This window comes from Entelurus aequoreus, linkage group LG12, assembly GCF_033978785.1.
Source record: "Entelurus aequoreus isolate RoL-2023_Sb linkage group LG12, RoL_Eaeq_v1.1, whole genome shotgun sequence".
Taxonomy (NCBI): Eukaryota; Metazoa; Chordata; class Actinopteri; order Syngnathiformes; family Syngnathidae; genus Entelurus; species Entelurus aequoreus.
The window spans coordinates 44,512,944-44,529,358 of record NC_084742.1 but is presented as its reverse complement, the minus strand read 5'-3'; the positions used below and the strand labels follow the sequence as shown (position 1 = coordinate 44,529,358).

General features: G+C 37.3%; 1 protein-coding gene across 2 annotated transcripts in view; it reads right to left on the bottom strand.

Annotated features, from left to right (window-relative positions):
• snx15 (sorting nexin 15) overlaps window positions 1-13,386 on the bottom strand; it is a 30,213-nt gene extending 16,827 nt beyond the window's left edge. The window contains exon 1 of one of the 2 annotated variants that reach the window (XM_062067022.1): window positions 13,162-13,386. In XM_062067022.1, coding sequence (XP_061923006.1) covers window positions 13,162-13,260 — 99 coding nt within the window. In that variant the 5' untranslated portion in view covers window positions 13,261-13,386. The remainder of the gene's footprint in view (window positions 1-13,161) is intronic. The other variant, XM_062067024.1, reaches the window with a different exon arrangement.
• Between the last annotated feature and the right edge of the window lie 3,029 nt (window positions 13,387-16,415).

Sequence of the window (16,415 nt, the reverse complement as noted above, 5' to 3'; positions counted from 1 at the left end):
TCCCATTGAAATGAATGGGACATTTTTCATAGTCCCACAACTCCCACATTTTTCATCCGATTCAAACCGTTCCAACTCCAAAACATTCAGCTTGTTCACTAGAATGAGACAGTCAGAGATTACAAAGAGAAACATAGCCAGGACTTGTGATCTCGCCAGAAAGATGTCCAGGCATCGAGTAATTGTCTCTGGCCCCCTGCCTGCGAGAGGCAATGATGAGAGATATAGCAGATTAGTCTCGCTTAACAAGTGGCTGGCTAGCTACTGTAGGCAACAGGGACTAACGTTTATTGATAACTGGCCCTCTTTCTGGGGCAAACCAGGCTTGCTGATGAGAGACGGCCTTCACCCTAACCAGGAAGGCGCCATCATCCTGTCTAGAAACATAGACTACTATTTAAGTCTCACTTGACTGACTACACTAGAGAAAGCCCGGTCACAGGCAATTACAATGTCTGTTAGTCCAGGTGACGAGTCAGTTAAGCAAGAACTAGCCAGCGCCAGGCTGGATAATCCATGTACGCATAGCAATTCTCTTAGAATAATACACAATTCACATAATGTTTTTTCTGTTGTGTCTGTGTCAGAGGTGGACATGCATTCTACTGAGGTGGCAAATTATGATATGTCCAGTCTATTGCAGCACCAAGCAAACAATCGGAAAATTCCCGTCATATCAATTCCTAGATATGGTCGAAACTATTTAAAGTGCACTACGCATAATAAACGCAACATTGTTAATATTGCCACTACGGATAATCTTAACAAAAACTCGTCAAAACAGCCCAATACCTATAATATGGGCTTTTTAAACATAAGATCATTGTCTCCCAAGGCGTTATTAGTTTGAGTTTGAGTTTGAGTTTTGAGTTTATTTCGAACATGCAAGCATACAACATGATACATCACAATTTCCAGTTTCTTTTCAACATGTTCGAAAAGGAGTAGGAAGAAGCAGAGCTTATTTAATCCTACCCCCTTTCTTTACATAACAGTTGCAAAACTTTTTGTTCACTTCCTGTTCACAATTTTTTCACAATAAACTCCATAAGTAATCACAATAAAAATAAATAAATAAATAATAGTAAGAATTTAATAATAATAATTGGTGAAGTAAGTCATATTTCATATGATGAGATAAGTAAGATTACTTTAAGAATGAATGAATGGATGGATGAAATAAATTGAGAATGTTTGTCATGGTTCTTCTTCTTTGTACTTTGTAAACACTTTAAGTTTGAAGAGTTTCTTGAAGTGTATCATATTAGTACATTGTTTGATTGCTTTACTTAATCCATTCCATAATTTAATTCCACATACTGATATACTGAAGGTCTTAAGTGTTGTACGTGCAAACAAATGTTTTAAATTACGTTTTTCTCTAAGATTATATTTCTCCTCTTTTTTTAAGAAGAATTGTTGTATATTCTTGGGTAGCAGGTTATAGTTTGCTTTGTGCATAATTTTAGCTGTTTGCAAATTCACTATGTCGTGGAATTTCAGTATTTTTGATTCAATAAATAAAGGGTTTGTATGTTCTCTATATCCAACATTATGTATTATTCTAACTGATCTTTTTTGTAACACCGTTAATGAATGAAGTGTACTTTTGTAATTATTTCCCCATATTTCTACACAGTAGCTCAGATATGGTAACACTAGTGAGCAGTAGAGAATATGAAGGGATTTTTGGTCTAGAACATGTTTTGCTTTATTCATTATTGACGTGTTTCTTGCAACTTTATGTTGTATATTTTTTACGTGAGATTTCCAGTTCAATTTATCATCAATCATTATACCTAGAAATTTGGTTTCGTTTACTCTTTCAATTTCTATTCCGTCTATTTGTATTTGTGTTTGACTTTCTCTTCTACTGTTACCAAATAGCATTATTTTAGTTTTACTAAGATTCAACGATAGTCTGTTTTTGTCAAACCATCTTTTTAATTTGTTAATTTCTTCTGTTATTATTTGTATTATCTCCTGTGTGTTCTCTCCTGAACAAAACGCTGTTGTATCATCCGCAAATAATACTAACTTTAAATCTTTTGTAACTTTACAAATGTCATTTATATAGAGATTGAATAATTTAGGTCCTAATATTGATCCCTGAGGTACACCACAGGATATATTTAGCGTTGTAGACGTGTGTTCGCCTAGCTTCACGTATTGTTCCCTGTTCGTTAGATAACTTCTTATCCAGTTTAAGACTAACCCTCTGATGCCATATCGTTTAGTTTTTTGATTAAAATATTGTGATTAATTGTGTCAAATGCTTTAGTTAGATCCATAAAAACCGCTGCCGCACATTTTTTACTATCTATTGCATTGGTAATTTCTTCTGTAATTTCAATTAAAGCCATTGAAGTTGAAACATTAGCTCTGTATCCATATTGGTTCTCTTCGAGTATTCTATTTTTATTTATGAAACTTTCTAATCTGTTATTGAACAGTTTTTCAATGATTTTAGAAAATTGTGGAAGTAGAGAAACAGGTCTATAATTTGTAAATTGATGTTTGTCTCCAGTCTTATAAATTGGTGCAACTTTAGCTATTTTCATTTTGTTTGGAAATGTACCTGTTTGAAATGATAGGTTACTAATATACATTAATGGTCCTGAGATCTCTTCAATAACCTTTTTTATCGTTCCCATATCAATTCCGTTACAATCAGTTGAAGTCTTAGATTTACATTTTTTCACGATTGTAACTATTTCCTCCTGTGTCACATTACTGAGGAACATGGAGTTGGGATTTCGCTCTGTGGTATCATTATAGTCCTCAATTGGAACTGGGTCTGGAATCCTTTCTTCCAATTTTGGTCCAATATTTACAAAATAATTATTGAAGCTTTCAACTACTTCCTTTATGTTGTCATTTTTTTTATTTTCATCTAAGAAGTATTGAGGGTAGTCCCTCTTAGTTCCATTTTTAATAATGCTATTGAGGATGCCCCATGTTGCTCTCATATTATTTTTGTTCCTGTCCAATAATTCACTGTAATATTCTTTTCTACATGATCGTAGTATGTCTGTTAACTTGTTTTTATACTTTTTGTACTTAATTTCTGCCTCTATAGTTCTTTGTTCTATAAATTTTCTATATAGTGTATTCTTCTTCTTACAAGCATTTTTTAATCCTTTTGTCATCCATGGTTGATTATTCTTTCTCTGCTTGTTACTGAGTTGTATCCATGGACAATGTTTGTCATAAAGTATTATGAACTTGTTTAAGAAATGTTCATATGCTTCATCAACCTCTTTTTCATTATACACATTGTCCCAATCTTGCTTTTGTAGCTCAATTTTGAAGGCAGTCATCCTCTTCTCTGTGCACAGTCTTCGAAATGTCCTTTTGTCTTCCATGTTCTTCTTGTAGTTTCCATCATATATTGTAAAAACTGGCAGATGATCACTAACGTCGCTTATAAGTAGACCACTTGTAGTGTTATTATCAAAATCATTGGTAAAAATATTATCAATAAGTGTGGCACATTGTCCTGTGATTCTGCTTGGCTTTGTGATTTTAGGATATAGACTGATGCTGTACATTGTATCAATAGACTTTTGCATGTTGGGGTTCAATAAGTCAATATTAAAGTCACCACATAAGAACATTATTCTTTGACCATTGTCCATGTAAGTAGCCTTGATCCATTCTTCAAATGTTTCTATACTTGACTTAGGTGATCTATATATACAACTGATGAATATGTTTTTGCTTTTTTCCTGACATATTTCAATGGTTATACATTCTAAGATATTATCTATGGCAAATGACATGTTTTTTACCACTTTGTAGTTCAGGTTCTTCATCACGTACACAGCTACTCCTCCTCCATTTTTGTTGGTTCTGTTGATGTAGTTTAGTTCATATCCCTCCAGATCAAAATCTATTCCTTTTTTATCATCAATCCATGTTTCTGTGACAGCAATCACTTTGAAGGGTTCGTTGATGTGTTCCAAAAAGTTCTTAATGTTGTTGTAATTTGCATACAAGCTTCTACTATTAAAATGAATAATTGACAATTTGTTATCACATTCAATGTTGCTATTATATTGATCATCTGTATAATAAAAACAACTATTACTGATGTGGGAGAAAAAATTTGTATCTGGATCTATATCATTTTCCAAATCCTGGTTTTTGTGATCTTTGTTGCAGAAATTTTTTAGTTCCATATTTTCTTGTTCAACAAACTTTGATGTTGTTTCAATAATCTCTATAAGTGTAGGTGGATGCAATCCTGAATCTAGGTCCTCTTGTTTAGTCGTCCCTTGGAACATAGTAGTGCCGATGCTGAATTTAGGTGCTTGTTTTCTGTCAGAGTCCATTATCATCGTTGTTGTGGTAGCTGTGTAAACTTTAAAAATTGTCCAGGTCCTTGATGTCATGGACAACAATTACTCTTGCTTCTGGACTTCCATTCAGCTTGATGTAGATTTTACAGTTGGTGCTCCAAGTTCCCTGGATTTTTCCCTGCCTTCTCAAGTCGCGTGCTTTTTTGGCGATTCCAGCATTACGTTTTGTGAGATGCTCATTCATGTACACATTTGTTCCCTTCAGCTTCTTTCCCTGTCTCAGCAATGCCATTTTAGATTTTCTGTTTACGAGTTTCACGAGCACGACTGGAGTGGCGTTGTTGTTTCTTCCGTTCAGTGGGATGCATGTTTCGATGGTATTAATGTCAATTTCAATTTCTTTTGATTGCAGAAAGTTGACCACTTGCTGTTCTGCTGAGACCATATCCATTTCATCTGGTTCACCTTCATTATTCACAGCTTTCGCATAGGATCTTGGTTTAATTCGGTGCCCTGTCACAATGATATCATTCATTCGTTTATCCTGATCCATTTCATCTATGATGTTCCTCAGCATGTTGTTGTCTTCTTGAAGGATCGTCATTTGTTTGCTCATTTCAGTGGCTTCTTTATTTCTGGAGTTGTTCTCTTTTTTCATTTCTTTCATTTCTTCTTTCATTTCTTTCATATCCTCTTTCCATCCATCCATCAATTCTTCCAATTTTTCTATCATTTCTTCTTTAAATTCCTGGAATATTTTCTGTAGTATCCCTTCTTGAATCCCATCATGTCCTGTGCCCAGCTTCAAATCAGTCTTTCCAGTCAATCCTTTAACTTTTGCCATCGCGGCAGTCACTGACGTCAGCGCCTCTTATGTCTTAAGGGCAGTTACTTCTTTAGCGACTTGCGGCACTTTTAATTTGTTTTTTCAACAATTTCGTACCTTGCGCCGTTCAGAGATCAATTTGAGGTGTCAGCCTGTCAACTTATATCACTCTGCGACGTCGGGATCACTTTAAAACAGCTGTAAACTCGCCGTAACTTTTGGTTGCTAGGCAACCGCTTTGAACTGCGGGAGGCGCCTTTGGCTTGAGGCTAACGGCTCTTCCACTCGCCTTATTTCAGCGTATCAGTGCCTCTCAACTGACCAAAATCAGATCGAAGATGCCAGGTGACTCTCCTGTGGCTGTGATCGCAAATCAGTGGTCAAATCAGTGGTCAAAATCTTCAGACTTAACAAAAACTCCGGTAGCAGAAGCGGAGCTTTTCTTCTTTGCGTCCTTTCTCATTGACAGGAAGTGACGCTTCCTGATGAGGTAATTGGAGACAACAATCTTAACGTCATTGGTCTTAGCGAAACCTGGCTCAAACCAGACAAATTTTTTGCGCTCAATGAGGCATCTCCTCCTAACTATACGAATGCGCATGTTGCCCGTCCTCTTAAAAGGGGAGGGGGTGTCGCACTAATATACAATGAAAATGTAAACCTTACCCCTAACCTAAATAATAAATATAAATCGTTTGAGGTGCTTACTATGAGGTCTGTCACACCGCTACCTCTCGACCTGGCTGTTATCTACCGCCCCCCTGGGCCCTATTCGGACTTTATCAGTGAATTCTCAGAGTTCGTTGCTGATCTAGTGACGCACGCCGACAATATAATCATAATGGGGGACTTTAATATCCATATGAATACCCCATCAGACCCGCAGTGCGTGGCGCTCCAAACCATAATTGATAGCTGTGGTCTTACACAAATAATACATGAACCCACGCATCGCAACGGTAATACAATCGATCTAGTGCTTGTCAGGGGTGTCACCACCTCCAAAGTTATGATACTTCCATATACTAAAGTAATGTCCGATCATTACCTTATAAAATTTGAAGTTTTGACTCATTGTCAACAAGCTAATAATAATAATAACTGCTATAGCGGCCGCAACATTAATGCTGCCACAACGATGACTCTTGCTGACCTACTGCCTTCGGTAATGGCACCATTCCCAAATTATGTCGGCTCTATTGATAACCTCACTAACAACTTTGACGATGCCTTGCGTGAAATTATTGATAGTATAGCACAGCTAAAGCAAAAAAGGGCCCCTAAAAGGCGCACCCCATGGTTTACAGAAGAAATTAGAGCTCATAAATTATCATGTAGAAAACTGGAACGCAAATGGCGCGCGACTAAACTTGAGGTTTTCCATCAAGCATGGAGTGATAGTTTAATAACTTATAAACGCATGCTTACCTTAGCTGAAGCTAAATACTACTCAAATCTCATCCGCCTCAACAAAAACGATCCTAAATTTCTGTTTAGTACAGTAGCATCGCTAACCCAACAAGGGACTCCTCCCAGTAGCTCCACCCACTCGGCAGATGATTTTATGAATTTCTTTAATAAGAAAATTGAACTCATTAGAAAGGAGATTAAAGACAACGCATCCCAGCTACAACTGGGTTCTATTAACACAAATACGACTGTATATACGACGGACACTGCCCTCCAAAATAGTCTCTCTATTTTTGATTAAATAACATTAGAGGAATTATTACAGCGTGTAAGTGGGATAAAACAAACAACATGTTTACTTGACCCACTTCCTGGGAAACTTATCAAGGAACTGTTTGTATTATTAGGTCCATCAGTGTTAAATATTATAAACTTTCCTCCGGCACTGTTCCCCTAGCATTCAAAAAAGCGGTTATTCATCCTCTGCTCAAAAGACCTAACCTCGATCCTGACCTCATGGTCAGGATCCCTTGCTTTGGTCCCACCTTCCGTTTATTTCCAAAATTCTCGAAAAAATTGTTGCACAGCAGCTAAATGAACACTTAGTGACTAACAATCTCTGTGAACCTTTTCAATCCGGTTTCAGGGCAAATCACTCTACGGAGACAGCCCTCGCAAAAATGACTAATGATCTATTGCTAACGATGGATTCTGATGCGTCATCTATGTTGCTGCTTCTTGATCTTAGCGCCGCTTTCGATACCGTCGATCATAATATTTTATTAGAGCGTATCAAAACACGTATTGGTATGTCAGACTTAGCCTTGTCTTGGTTTAACTCTTATCTTACTGACAGGATGCAGTGCGTCTCCCATAACAATGTGACCTCGGACTATGTCAAGGTAACGTGCGGAGTTCCCCAGGGTTCGGTTCTTGGCCCTGCACTCTTTAGTATTTACATGCTGCCGCTGGGTGACATCATACGCAAATACGGCGTTAGCTTTCACTGTTATGCTGATGACACTCAACTCTACATGCCCCTAAAGCTGACCAACACGCCGGATTGTAGTCAGCTGGAGGCGTGTCTTAATGAAATTAAACAATGGATGTCCGCTAACTTTTTGCAACTCAACGCTAAGAAAACGGAAATGCTGATTATCGGTCCTGCTAGACACCAACATCTATTTAATAATACCACCTTAACATTTGACAACCAAACAATTACACAAGGCGACTCGGTAAAGAATCTGGGTATTATCTTCGACCCAACTCTCTCGTTTGAGTCACACATTAAGAGTGTTACTAAAACGGCCTTCTTTCATCTCCGTAATATCGCTAAAATTCGTTCCATCTTGTCCACTAGCGACGCTGAGATCATTATTCATGCGTTCGTTACGTCTCGTCTCGATTACTGTAACGTATTATTTTCGGGTCTCCCTATGTCTAGCATTAAAAGATTACAGTTGGTACAAAATGCGGCTGCAAGGCTTTTGACAAAAACAAGAAAGTTTGATCATATTACGCCTATACTGGCTCACCTGCACTGGCTTCCTGTGCACTTAAGATGCGACTTTAAGGTTTTACTACTTACGTATAAAATACTACACGGTTTAGCTCCAGCCTATCTCGCCGATTGTATTGTACCATATGTCCCGACAAGAAATCTGCGTTTAAAGAACTCCGGCTTATTAGTGATTCCCAGAGCCAAAAAAAAGTCTGCGGGCTATAGAGCGTTTTCTATTCGGGCTCCAGTACTCTGGAATGCCCTCCCGGTAACAGTTAGAGATGCTACCTCAGTAGAAGCATTTAAGTCCCATCTTAAAACTCATTTGTATAATCTAGCCTTTAAATAGACCCCCCTTTTTTAGACCAGTTGATCTGCCGTTTCTTTTCTTCTCTCCTCTTCTCCCCTGTCCCTTGCGAGGGGGAGTTGCATAGATAGGTGGCCATGGATGAAGTGCTGGCTGTCCAGAGTCGGGACCCCGGGTGGACCACTAGCCTGTGCATCGGTTGGGGACATCTCTGCGCTGCTGACCCGTCTCCGCTCGGGATGGTTTCCTGTTGGATCCACTGTGGATTGGACTTTCACAATGTTATGTCAGACCCACTCGACATCCATTGCTTTCGGTCTCCCCTAGAGGGGGGGGGGGGGGGGGGGGGGGGGTTACCCACATATGCGGTACTCTCCAAGGTTTCTCATAGTCATTCACCGACGTCCCACTGGGGTGAGTTTTTCCTTGCCCGTATGTGGGCTCTGTACCGAGGATGTCGTTGTGGCTTGTACAGCCCTTTGAGACACTTGTGATTTAGGGCTATATAAATAAACATTGATTGATTGATTGATTGATTGAAAACTGTGTGCTCTCCTTCAACAATTAAAAAAAAAAAATCCCGGATTTCCAAGAATTCACAGTTTTCAGGGACATTTTCCCCCATTCAAATTTAATTGTACATTTTTTAAACTTCCACAATTCTCACATTTTTCAACCGATTCAAACCATTCCACCTTCAACATACTTCACTCATCCTGGACGTTCAAACTAAGATTTTTCCAAGTTCCAAAAAATTTCAGGAATTCACAGAATTCCCTTTTTTTCAAACCCATTTTTTAAACCTTTTTTTCTGGTGACGACTCCTTTCACATTTTTCAACCCACTTCAGCAGTTCCACCGTCCAAACATTCCTCTTAATCAGGACAAACAACAAAGTTGTTTTTTGAACTGGAAAAATTCCCGGTTTTCACGAAATTCCTGGAATTCCTTAATACCATTTCTCAATTCAACATGTTCCTACTTCAACATTTCTCGACCGATTAGAAGAATTCCAACACCAACTCATTCAGAACATTCAAGTCTTTTAACGTTTTCTAAAAAAATTCCCATTGAAGTGAATGGGACATTTTTCAAAGTTCCACAACTCCCACATTTTTCATCTGATTCAAACCGTTCCAACTCCAAAACATTCAGTCTGTTCAAAATTGTGTGCTCTCATTCAGGAATGTTTTAAAAAATTCCCGGATTTACAAGAATTCCCAGTGTTCAGGGATATTTTCCCCCATTCAAAATGAATTGTACATTTTTTAAACTTCCACAATTCTCACATTTTTCAACTGATTCAAACCATTCCACCTTCAACATACTTCACTCATCCTGTACATTCAAACTATGATGTTTCCAAGTTCCAAAAAATTCCAGGAATTCACAGAATTCCCTTTTTTCAAACCCTTTTTTTAAACCCTTTTTTCTGGTGACGACTCCTTCCACATTTTTCAACCCACTTCAACCGTTCCACCGTTCAAGCATTCCTCTTAATCAGGACAAACAACAAAGTTGTTTTTTGAACTGGAAAAATTCCCGGTTTTCCCGAAATTCCAGGAATTCCTTAATACCATTTCTCAATTCAACATGTTCCTACTTCAACATTTCTCGACCGAGCTGAAAAATTCCAACCCCAACCATTTCAACTCATTCAGAACATTCAAGTCTTTTAACATTTTCTAAAAAAAAATTCCCGCTTTTCCCGAAATTCCCTTTGAAATGAATGGGACATTTTGCAAAGTTCCACAAATCCCACATTTTTCATCTGATTCAAACCGTTCCAACTCCAAAACATTCAGCCTGTTCAAAATTGTGTGCTCTCCTTTAAGAATTTTAAAAAATTCCCGGATTTCCAAGAATTCCCAGTTTTCAAGGACTTTTTCCCCCCATTCAAAATTAATTGTACATTTTTCAACCGAATCAAACCTTTCCACCTTCAACATACTTCAATCATCCTGGACATTCAAACTATAATTTTTACAAGTTAAAAAAAATTCCAGGAATTCCCTTTTTTTCAAATTCTTTTTTGACCCTTTTTTCTGGCGACTACTCCTTCCACATTTTTCAACCCACTACCACCGTTCCACCGTCCAAACATTCCTCTTAATCAGGACAAAAATATAAGTTATTTTCTTAACTGGAAAAATTCCCGGTTTTCACGAAATTCCTGGAATTCCTTATTACCATTTCTCAATTCAACATGTTCCTACTTCAACATTTCTCGACCGATTTGAAAAATTCCAACACCAACCATTTCAACTCATTCAGAACATTCAAGTCTTTTAACATTTTCTAAAAAAAAATTCCCGCTTTTCCCGAAATTCCCTTTGAAATGAATGGGACATTTTTCAAAGTTCCACAACTCCCACATTTTTCATCCGATTCAAACCGTTCCAACTCCAAAACATTCAGCCTGTTCAAAATTGTGTGCTCTCCTTCAAGAATTTTAAGAAATTCCCGGATTTACAAGAATTCCCAGATTTCAGGGACATTTTCCTTCATTCAAAATGAATTGTACATTTTTTAAACTTCCACAATTCTCACATTTTTCAACCGATTCAAACCATTACACCTTCAACATACTTCACTCATCCTGGACATTCAAACAATGATGTTTCCAAGTTCAAAAAAATTCCAAGAATTCACAGAGTTCCCTTTTTTACAAATCCTTTTTTTAAACCCTTTTTTCTGGCGACTACTCCTTCCACATTTTTCAACCCACTTCAACCGCTCCACCGTTCAAACATTCCTCTTAATCAGGACAAACAACAAAGTTGTTTTTTGAACTGGAAAAATTCCCGGTTTTCCCGAAATTCCAGGAATTCCTTACTACCATTTCTCAATTGAACATGTTCCTACTTCAACGTTTCTCGACCGATTTGAAAAATTCCAACACCAACCATTTCAACTCATTCAGAACATTCAAGTCTTTTAACATTTTCAAAAAAAAAATCCAGCTTTTCCCAAAATTACCATTGAAACGAATGGGACATTTTAAAAGTTCCACAACTCCCACATTTTTCATCCGAATCTAACCATTCCAACTCAAACATTCAGCCTGTTCAAAATTGTGTCCTTTCCTTTAAGAATTTTAAAAAATTCCCGGATTTCCAAGAATTCCCAGTTTTCAGGGACATTTTCCCCCCATTCAAAATTAATTGTAAAGTTTTTTAAACTTCCACAATTCTCATTTTTCAACCGATTCAAACCATTCCACCTTCAACATACTTCACTCACCCTGGACATTCAAACTATGATTTTTCCAAGTTCAAAAAAATTCCAGGAATTCTCAGAATTCCCTTTTTTCCAAACCCTTTTTTGACCCGTTTTTCTGGCGACTACTCCTTCCACATTTTTCAACCCACTTCAACCGTTCCACCGTCCGAGCATTCCTCTTAATCAGGACAAACAACAAAGTTGTTTTTTGAACTGGAAAAATTCCCGGTTTTCACGAAATTCCTGGAATTCCTTATTACCATTTCTCAATTCAACATGTTCCTACTTCAACATTTCTCGACCGATATGAAAAATTCCAACCCCAACGATTTCAACTCATTCAGAACATTCAAGTCTTTTAACATTTTCTAAAAAAAAAATCCCGCTTTTCCCGAAATTCCCTTTGAAATGAATGGGACATTTTTCAAAGTTCCACAACTCCCACATTTTTCATCCGATTCAAACCGTTCCAACTCCAAAACAATCAGCCTGTTCAAAATTGTGTGCTCTCCTTCAAGAATTTGGAAAAATTCCCGGATTTCCAAGAACTCACAGTTTTCAGGGACATTTTTCCCCATTCAAAATGAATTGTAAATTTTTTTAAACTTCCACAATTCTCATTTTTCAACCGATTCAAACCATTCCACCTTCAACATACTTCACTCACACTGCACATTCAAACTATGATTTTTCCAAGTTCAAAGGAATTCCAGGAATTCCCTTTTTTTTTTAATTCTTTTTTGACCCTTTTTTCTGGCGACTACTCCTTCCACATTTTTCAACCTACTTCAACCGTTCCACCGTCCAAACATTCCTCTTAATCAGGACAAAAATAGAAGTTATTTATTGAAATGGAAAAATTCCCGGTTTTTACGAAACTCCTGGAATTCCTTATTACCATTTCTCAATTCAACATGTTCCTACTTCAACATTTCTCGACCGATTTTAAAAATTCCAACACCAACCAGCTGAGATAGGCTCCAGCACCCCCCGCGACCCCAAAAGGGACAAGCGGTAGAAAATGGATGGATGAATGGGACATTTTTCAAAGTCGCACAACTCCCACATTTTTCATCCGATTCAAAACGTTCCAACTCCAAAACATTCAGCCTGTTTAAAATTGTGTGCTCTCCTTCAACAATTTTTTTTTAAAAATTCCGGATTTCCAAGAATTCCCAGTTTTCAGGGACATTTTCCCCCATTCAAAATGAATTGTCCATTGTTTTAAACTTCCACAATTCCCACATTTTTCAACCTTTTCAAACCATTCCAACATCAACACATTCAACTCATCCAACTAACACTTTCCCAAGTTCTAAACCAAATTCCATTTTTCCTGGAAATTCAAACTCCATCCATCCATGTTCCTACCGCTTGTCCTTCAACATTCAAACTATTCTTACATTCATATGTTGTCAGCATTTCAGTTCAACTTCAGCATTGGAGCATTCACACGCAATTCCTTCAGGAATTGCCTCATCTACTTATTTATGTTTTTGTAATCGATGTAAATAAAATGATAAGACATTGACATTAATCTCGCTAAACAACAAGATCATGGCAAAGCAGAGAGAGTAAAAAAACAACCAACCCTTGCTGTCACTTTGTACTCCGTGTGTCCTTTCTCGTGTGTGCGTGTTTCAGTCACGCTAAAGAAGCGGTAATATTCTTCTTTGGCTTTTCGGGACATGTCCTCTTTCGGTAATTATAAAAAAAAATCCCAGCAAAGCAGCTAAGGCAAGCTGTCAGACTTACATTACCACCATGACCAGCACACACTACTCGCTTCCGGGTTGGTGACGTCACAACGTGCGTAATGACGTAGGAGGACGTTGAGGTCAGGACGTTTTTTGATTAACGGTATTTGTTAATGTTTGATTAACCTCGCTGGATTGATTAAAAAAAATATATGTGGGTAAAATATTGTACTTGTATAAACATTTATGTTGAATGCAATAATAATATCTCATCCAATTGTAACGAAGCATACATCCACCAGGTCACGCTAGAGCTCAAATGATGGGAAATTAAAAGAAAACGATGCAGTGACAGTGAACAACCGCCTGAGGGCGCTTGAAACAAGGTTTTGGCGCTGTGGAGCTATAGAGCAGTGTTTTTCAACCTTTTTTCAGTGAACATTTTTTTAATTCAAGTACCCCCTAATCAGAGCAAAGCATTTTTGGTTGAAAAAAAGAGATAAAGAAGTAAAATACAGCACTATGTCATCAGTTTCTGATTTATTAAATTGTATAACAGTGCAAAAATATTGCTCATTTGTAGTGGTCTTTCTTGAACTATTTGGAAAAAAGATATAAAAATAACTAAAAACTTGTTGAAAAATAAACAAGTGATTCAATTATAAATAAAGATGTCTACACATAGAAGTAATCATCAACTTAAAGTTTGAAACTTTGGGGATTGTAATAGAGATCCATCTGGAGTCATGAACTTAATTCTAAACATTTCTTCACAAAAAAATAAATCTTTAACATCAATATTTATGGAACATGTCCACAAAAAATCTAGCTGTCAACACTGAACATTGCACTGTTGCATTTTTTTTCACAGTTCTTTTTGACAGACATTTTTAAAAAAAACTCACGTACCCCTTGGCATACCTTCAAGTACCCCCAGGGGTATGCGTACCCCCTTTTGAGAACCACTGCTGTAGAGCAGTGTTTTTCAACCTTTTTTGAACCAAGGCACATTTTTTTCCATTGAAAAAATGCGGATATTGACAGTAAGAAGTTCTTCTCGCAGTTGTTGGATATGAATTCAAACCATATGTGGGCTCTGTACCGAGGATGTCGTTGTGGCTTGTACAGCCCTTTGAGACACTTGTGATTTAGGGCTATATAAATAAACATTGATTGCTTGATTGATTGATAACCAAGCATGCATCACTATAGCTCTTGTTTCAAAGTAGGTGTACTGTCACCACCTGTCACATCACGGCGTGACATATTTTGAGTTTTTTTGCTGTTTTCCTGTGTTTTAGTTCTTGTCTTGCGCTCCTATTTTGGTGTTTTTTCCCGTTTTGTTGGTATTTTCCTGCAGCAGTTCCATGTCTTCCTTTGAGCGCTATTCCCGCACCTGCTTTGTTTTAGCAATCAAGACTATTTAAGTTGTGCGGACGCTATCCTTCTTTGTGTGGACATTGTTGATTGTCATGTCATGTACGGATGTACTTTGTGGACGCCGTCCCTGCTCAACACGCCGTAAGTCTTTGCTGTTGTCCAACATTCTGTTTTTGTTTACTTTGTAGCCAGTTCAGTTTTAGTTTTGTTCTGCGTAGCTTTCCCTAAGCTTCAATGCCTTTTCTTAGGGGCACTCACCTTTTGTTTATTTTTGGTTTAAAAATGAGATACCTTTTTTACCTGCACGCTGTCGGTTGCATATTGTGATTACGACAAACCATGTTCCCGACATCTACAGAGCAATTAGCTACCTGCTGCCACCTACTGATATGGAGGAGTATAACATGGTTAGTCTGCCGAACCCTACACAGCACAGACACTCAACAACGGCACATTATTTGCGGATTATAATTACTGGTTTGCAAAAAAGATTTTTAGACTTAGACAAACTTCAATGATCCACAAGGGAACATTTTCCACACAGTAGCTAAGTTACAAAGGATGGAAAGGATCGTGCACACAAGGGCACAAAGAGAAGTAATAAAGTAGGCTTAAAATGTACCGACTTTTAACCCAATTAGGTGAATTTACATAATCTCCCACGGCACACCAGACTGTGTCTCACGGCACACTAGCGTGCCGCGGCACAGTGGTTGAAAAACACTGCTGTAGAGGATGTCAATCATCTGTTTGTGGAATGAGAGAGTGTACATGTCTTTTGGGAGGACATCAGAGACTGGCTGAGCAACAAGGGAGTGGAGATGTCCCCATTCTCTATAGAAGAGATCAAATTTGGTATTTTTACTGTAAGATAGAAATATTTGTCAACATTATTATGCTCCAGGCAAAACAAAATTCTACACAAATGTCGATTTATGAAAGTAAGGCCTACATTTTCTAATTGGCTTAATGGGTTACAATTATCAATCAAATCTCAGAGGATGATTAAGATTACAAAAGCCCTTTTTGTCTTTTTTAGTATTATTTATCTCGGTATTTGCTTTTGTTTTCTTTCCTTAATGTTGAAAGTGCCTTGATTTTTGTGTGAATTATAAATGTATGTTTGTTGTTCAATACAAAAATAGAATTAAATAAAAAGTAGAGATGTCCGATAATATCGGCCGATAAATGCTTTAAAATGTAATATCGAAAATTATCGGTATGGTTTATTTTTTTATTATCGGTATCGTTTTTTAATTTTTTTTTATTAAATCAACATAAAAAACACAAGTTCCAATTAGTGCACCAACCCAAAAAACCTCCCTCCCCCATTTCCACTCATTCACACTCATTCACACAAAAGGGTCGTTTCTTTCTGTTATTAATATTCTGGCTCCTACATTATATATCAATATATATCAATACAGTCTGCCAGGGATACAGTCCGTAAGCACACATGATTGTGCGTGCTGCTGGTCCACTAATAGTACTAACCTTTAACAGTAAATTTGACTCATTTTCATTAATTACTAGTTTCTATGTAACTGTTTTTATATTGTTTTACTTTCTTTTTTAAATGTATTTATCTTATTTTATTTTATGAATTTTTTTAAAAAGGACCTTATCTTCACCATACCTGGTTGTCCAAATTAGGCATAATAATGTGTTAATTCCACGACTGTATGTACCGGTATCGGTTGATATTGGTATCGGTAATAAAGAGTTGGACAATATCGGATATCGGCAAAAAGCCATTATCAGACATCCC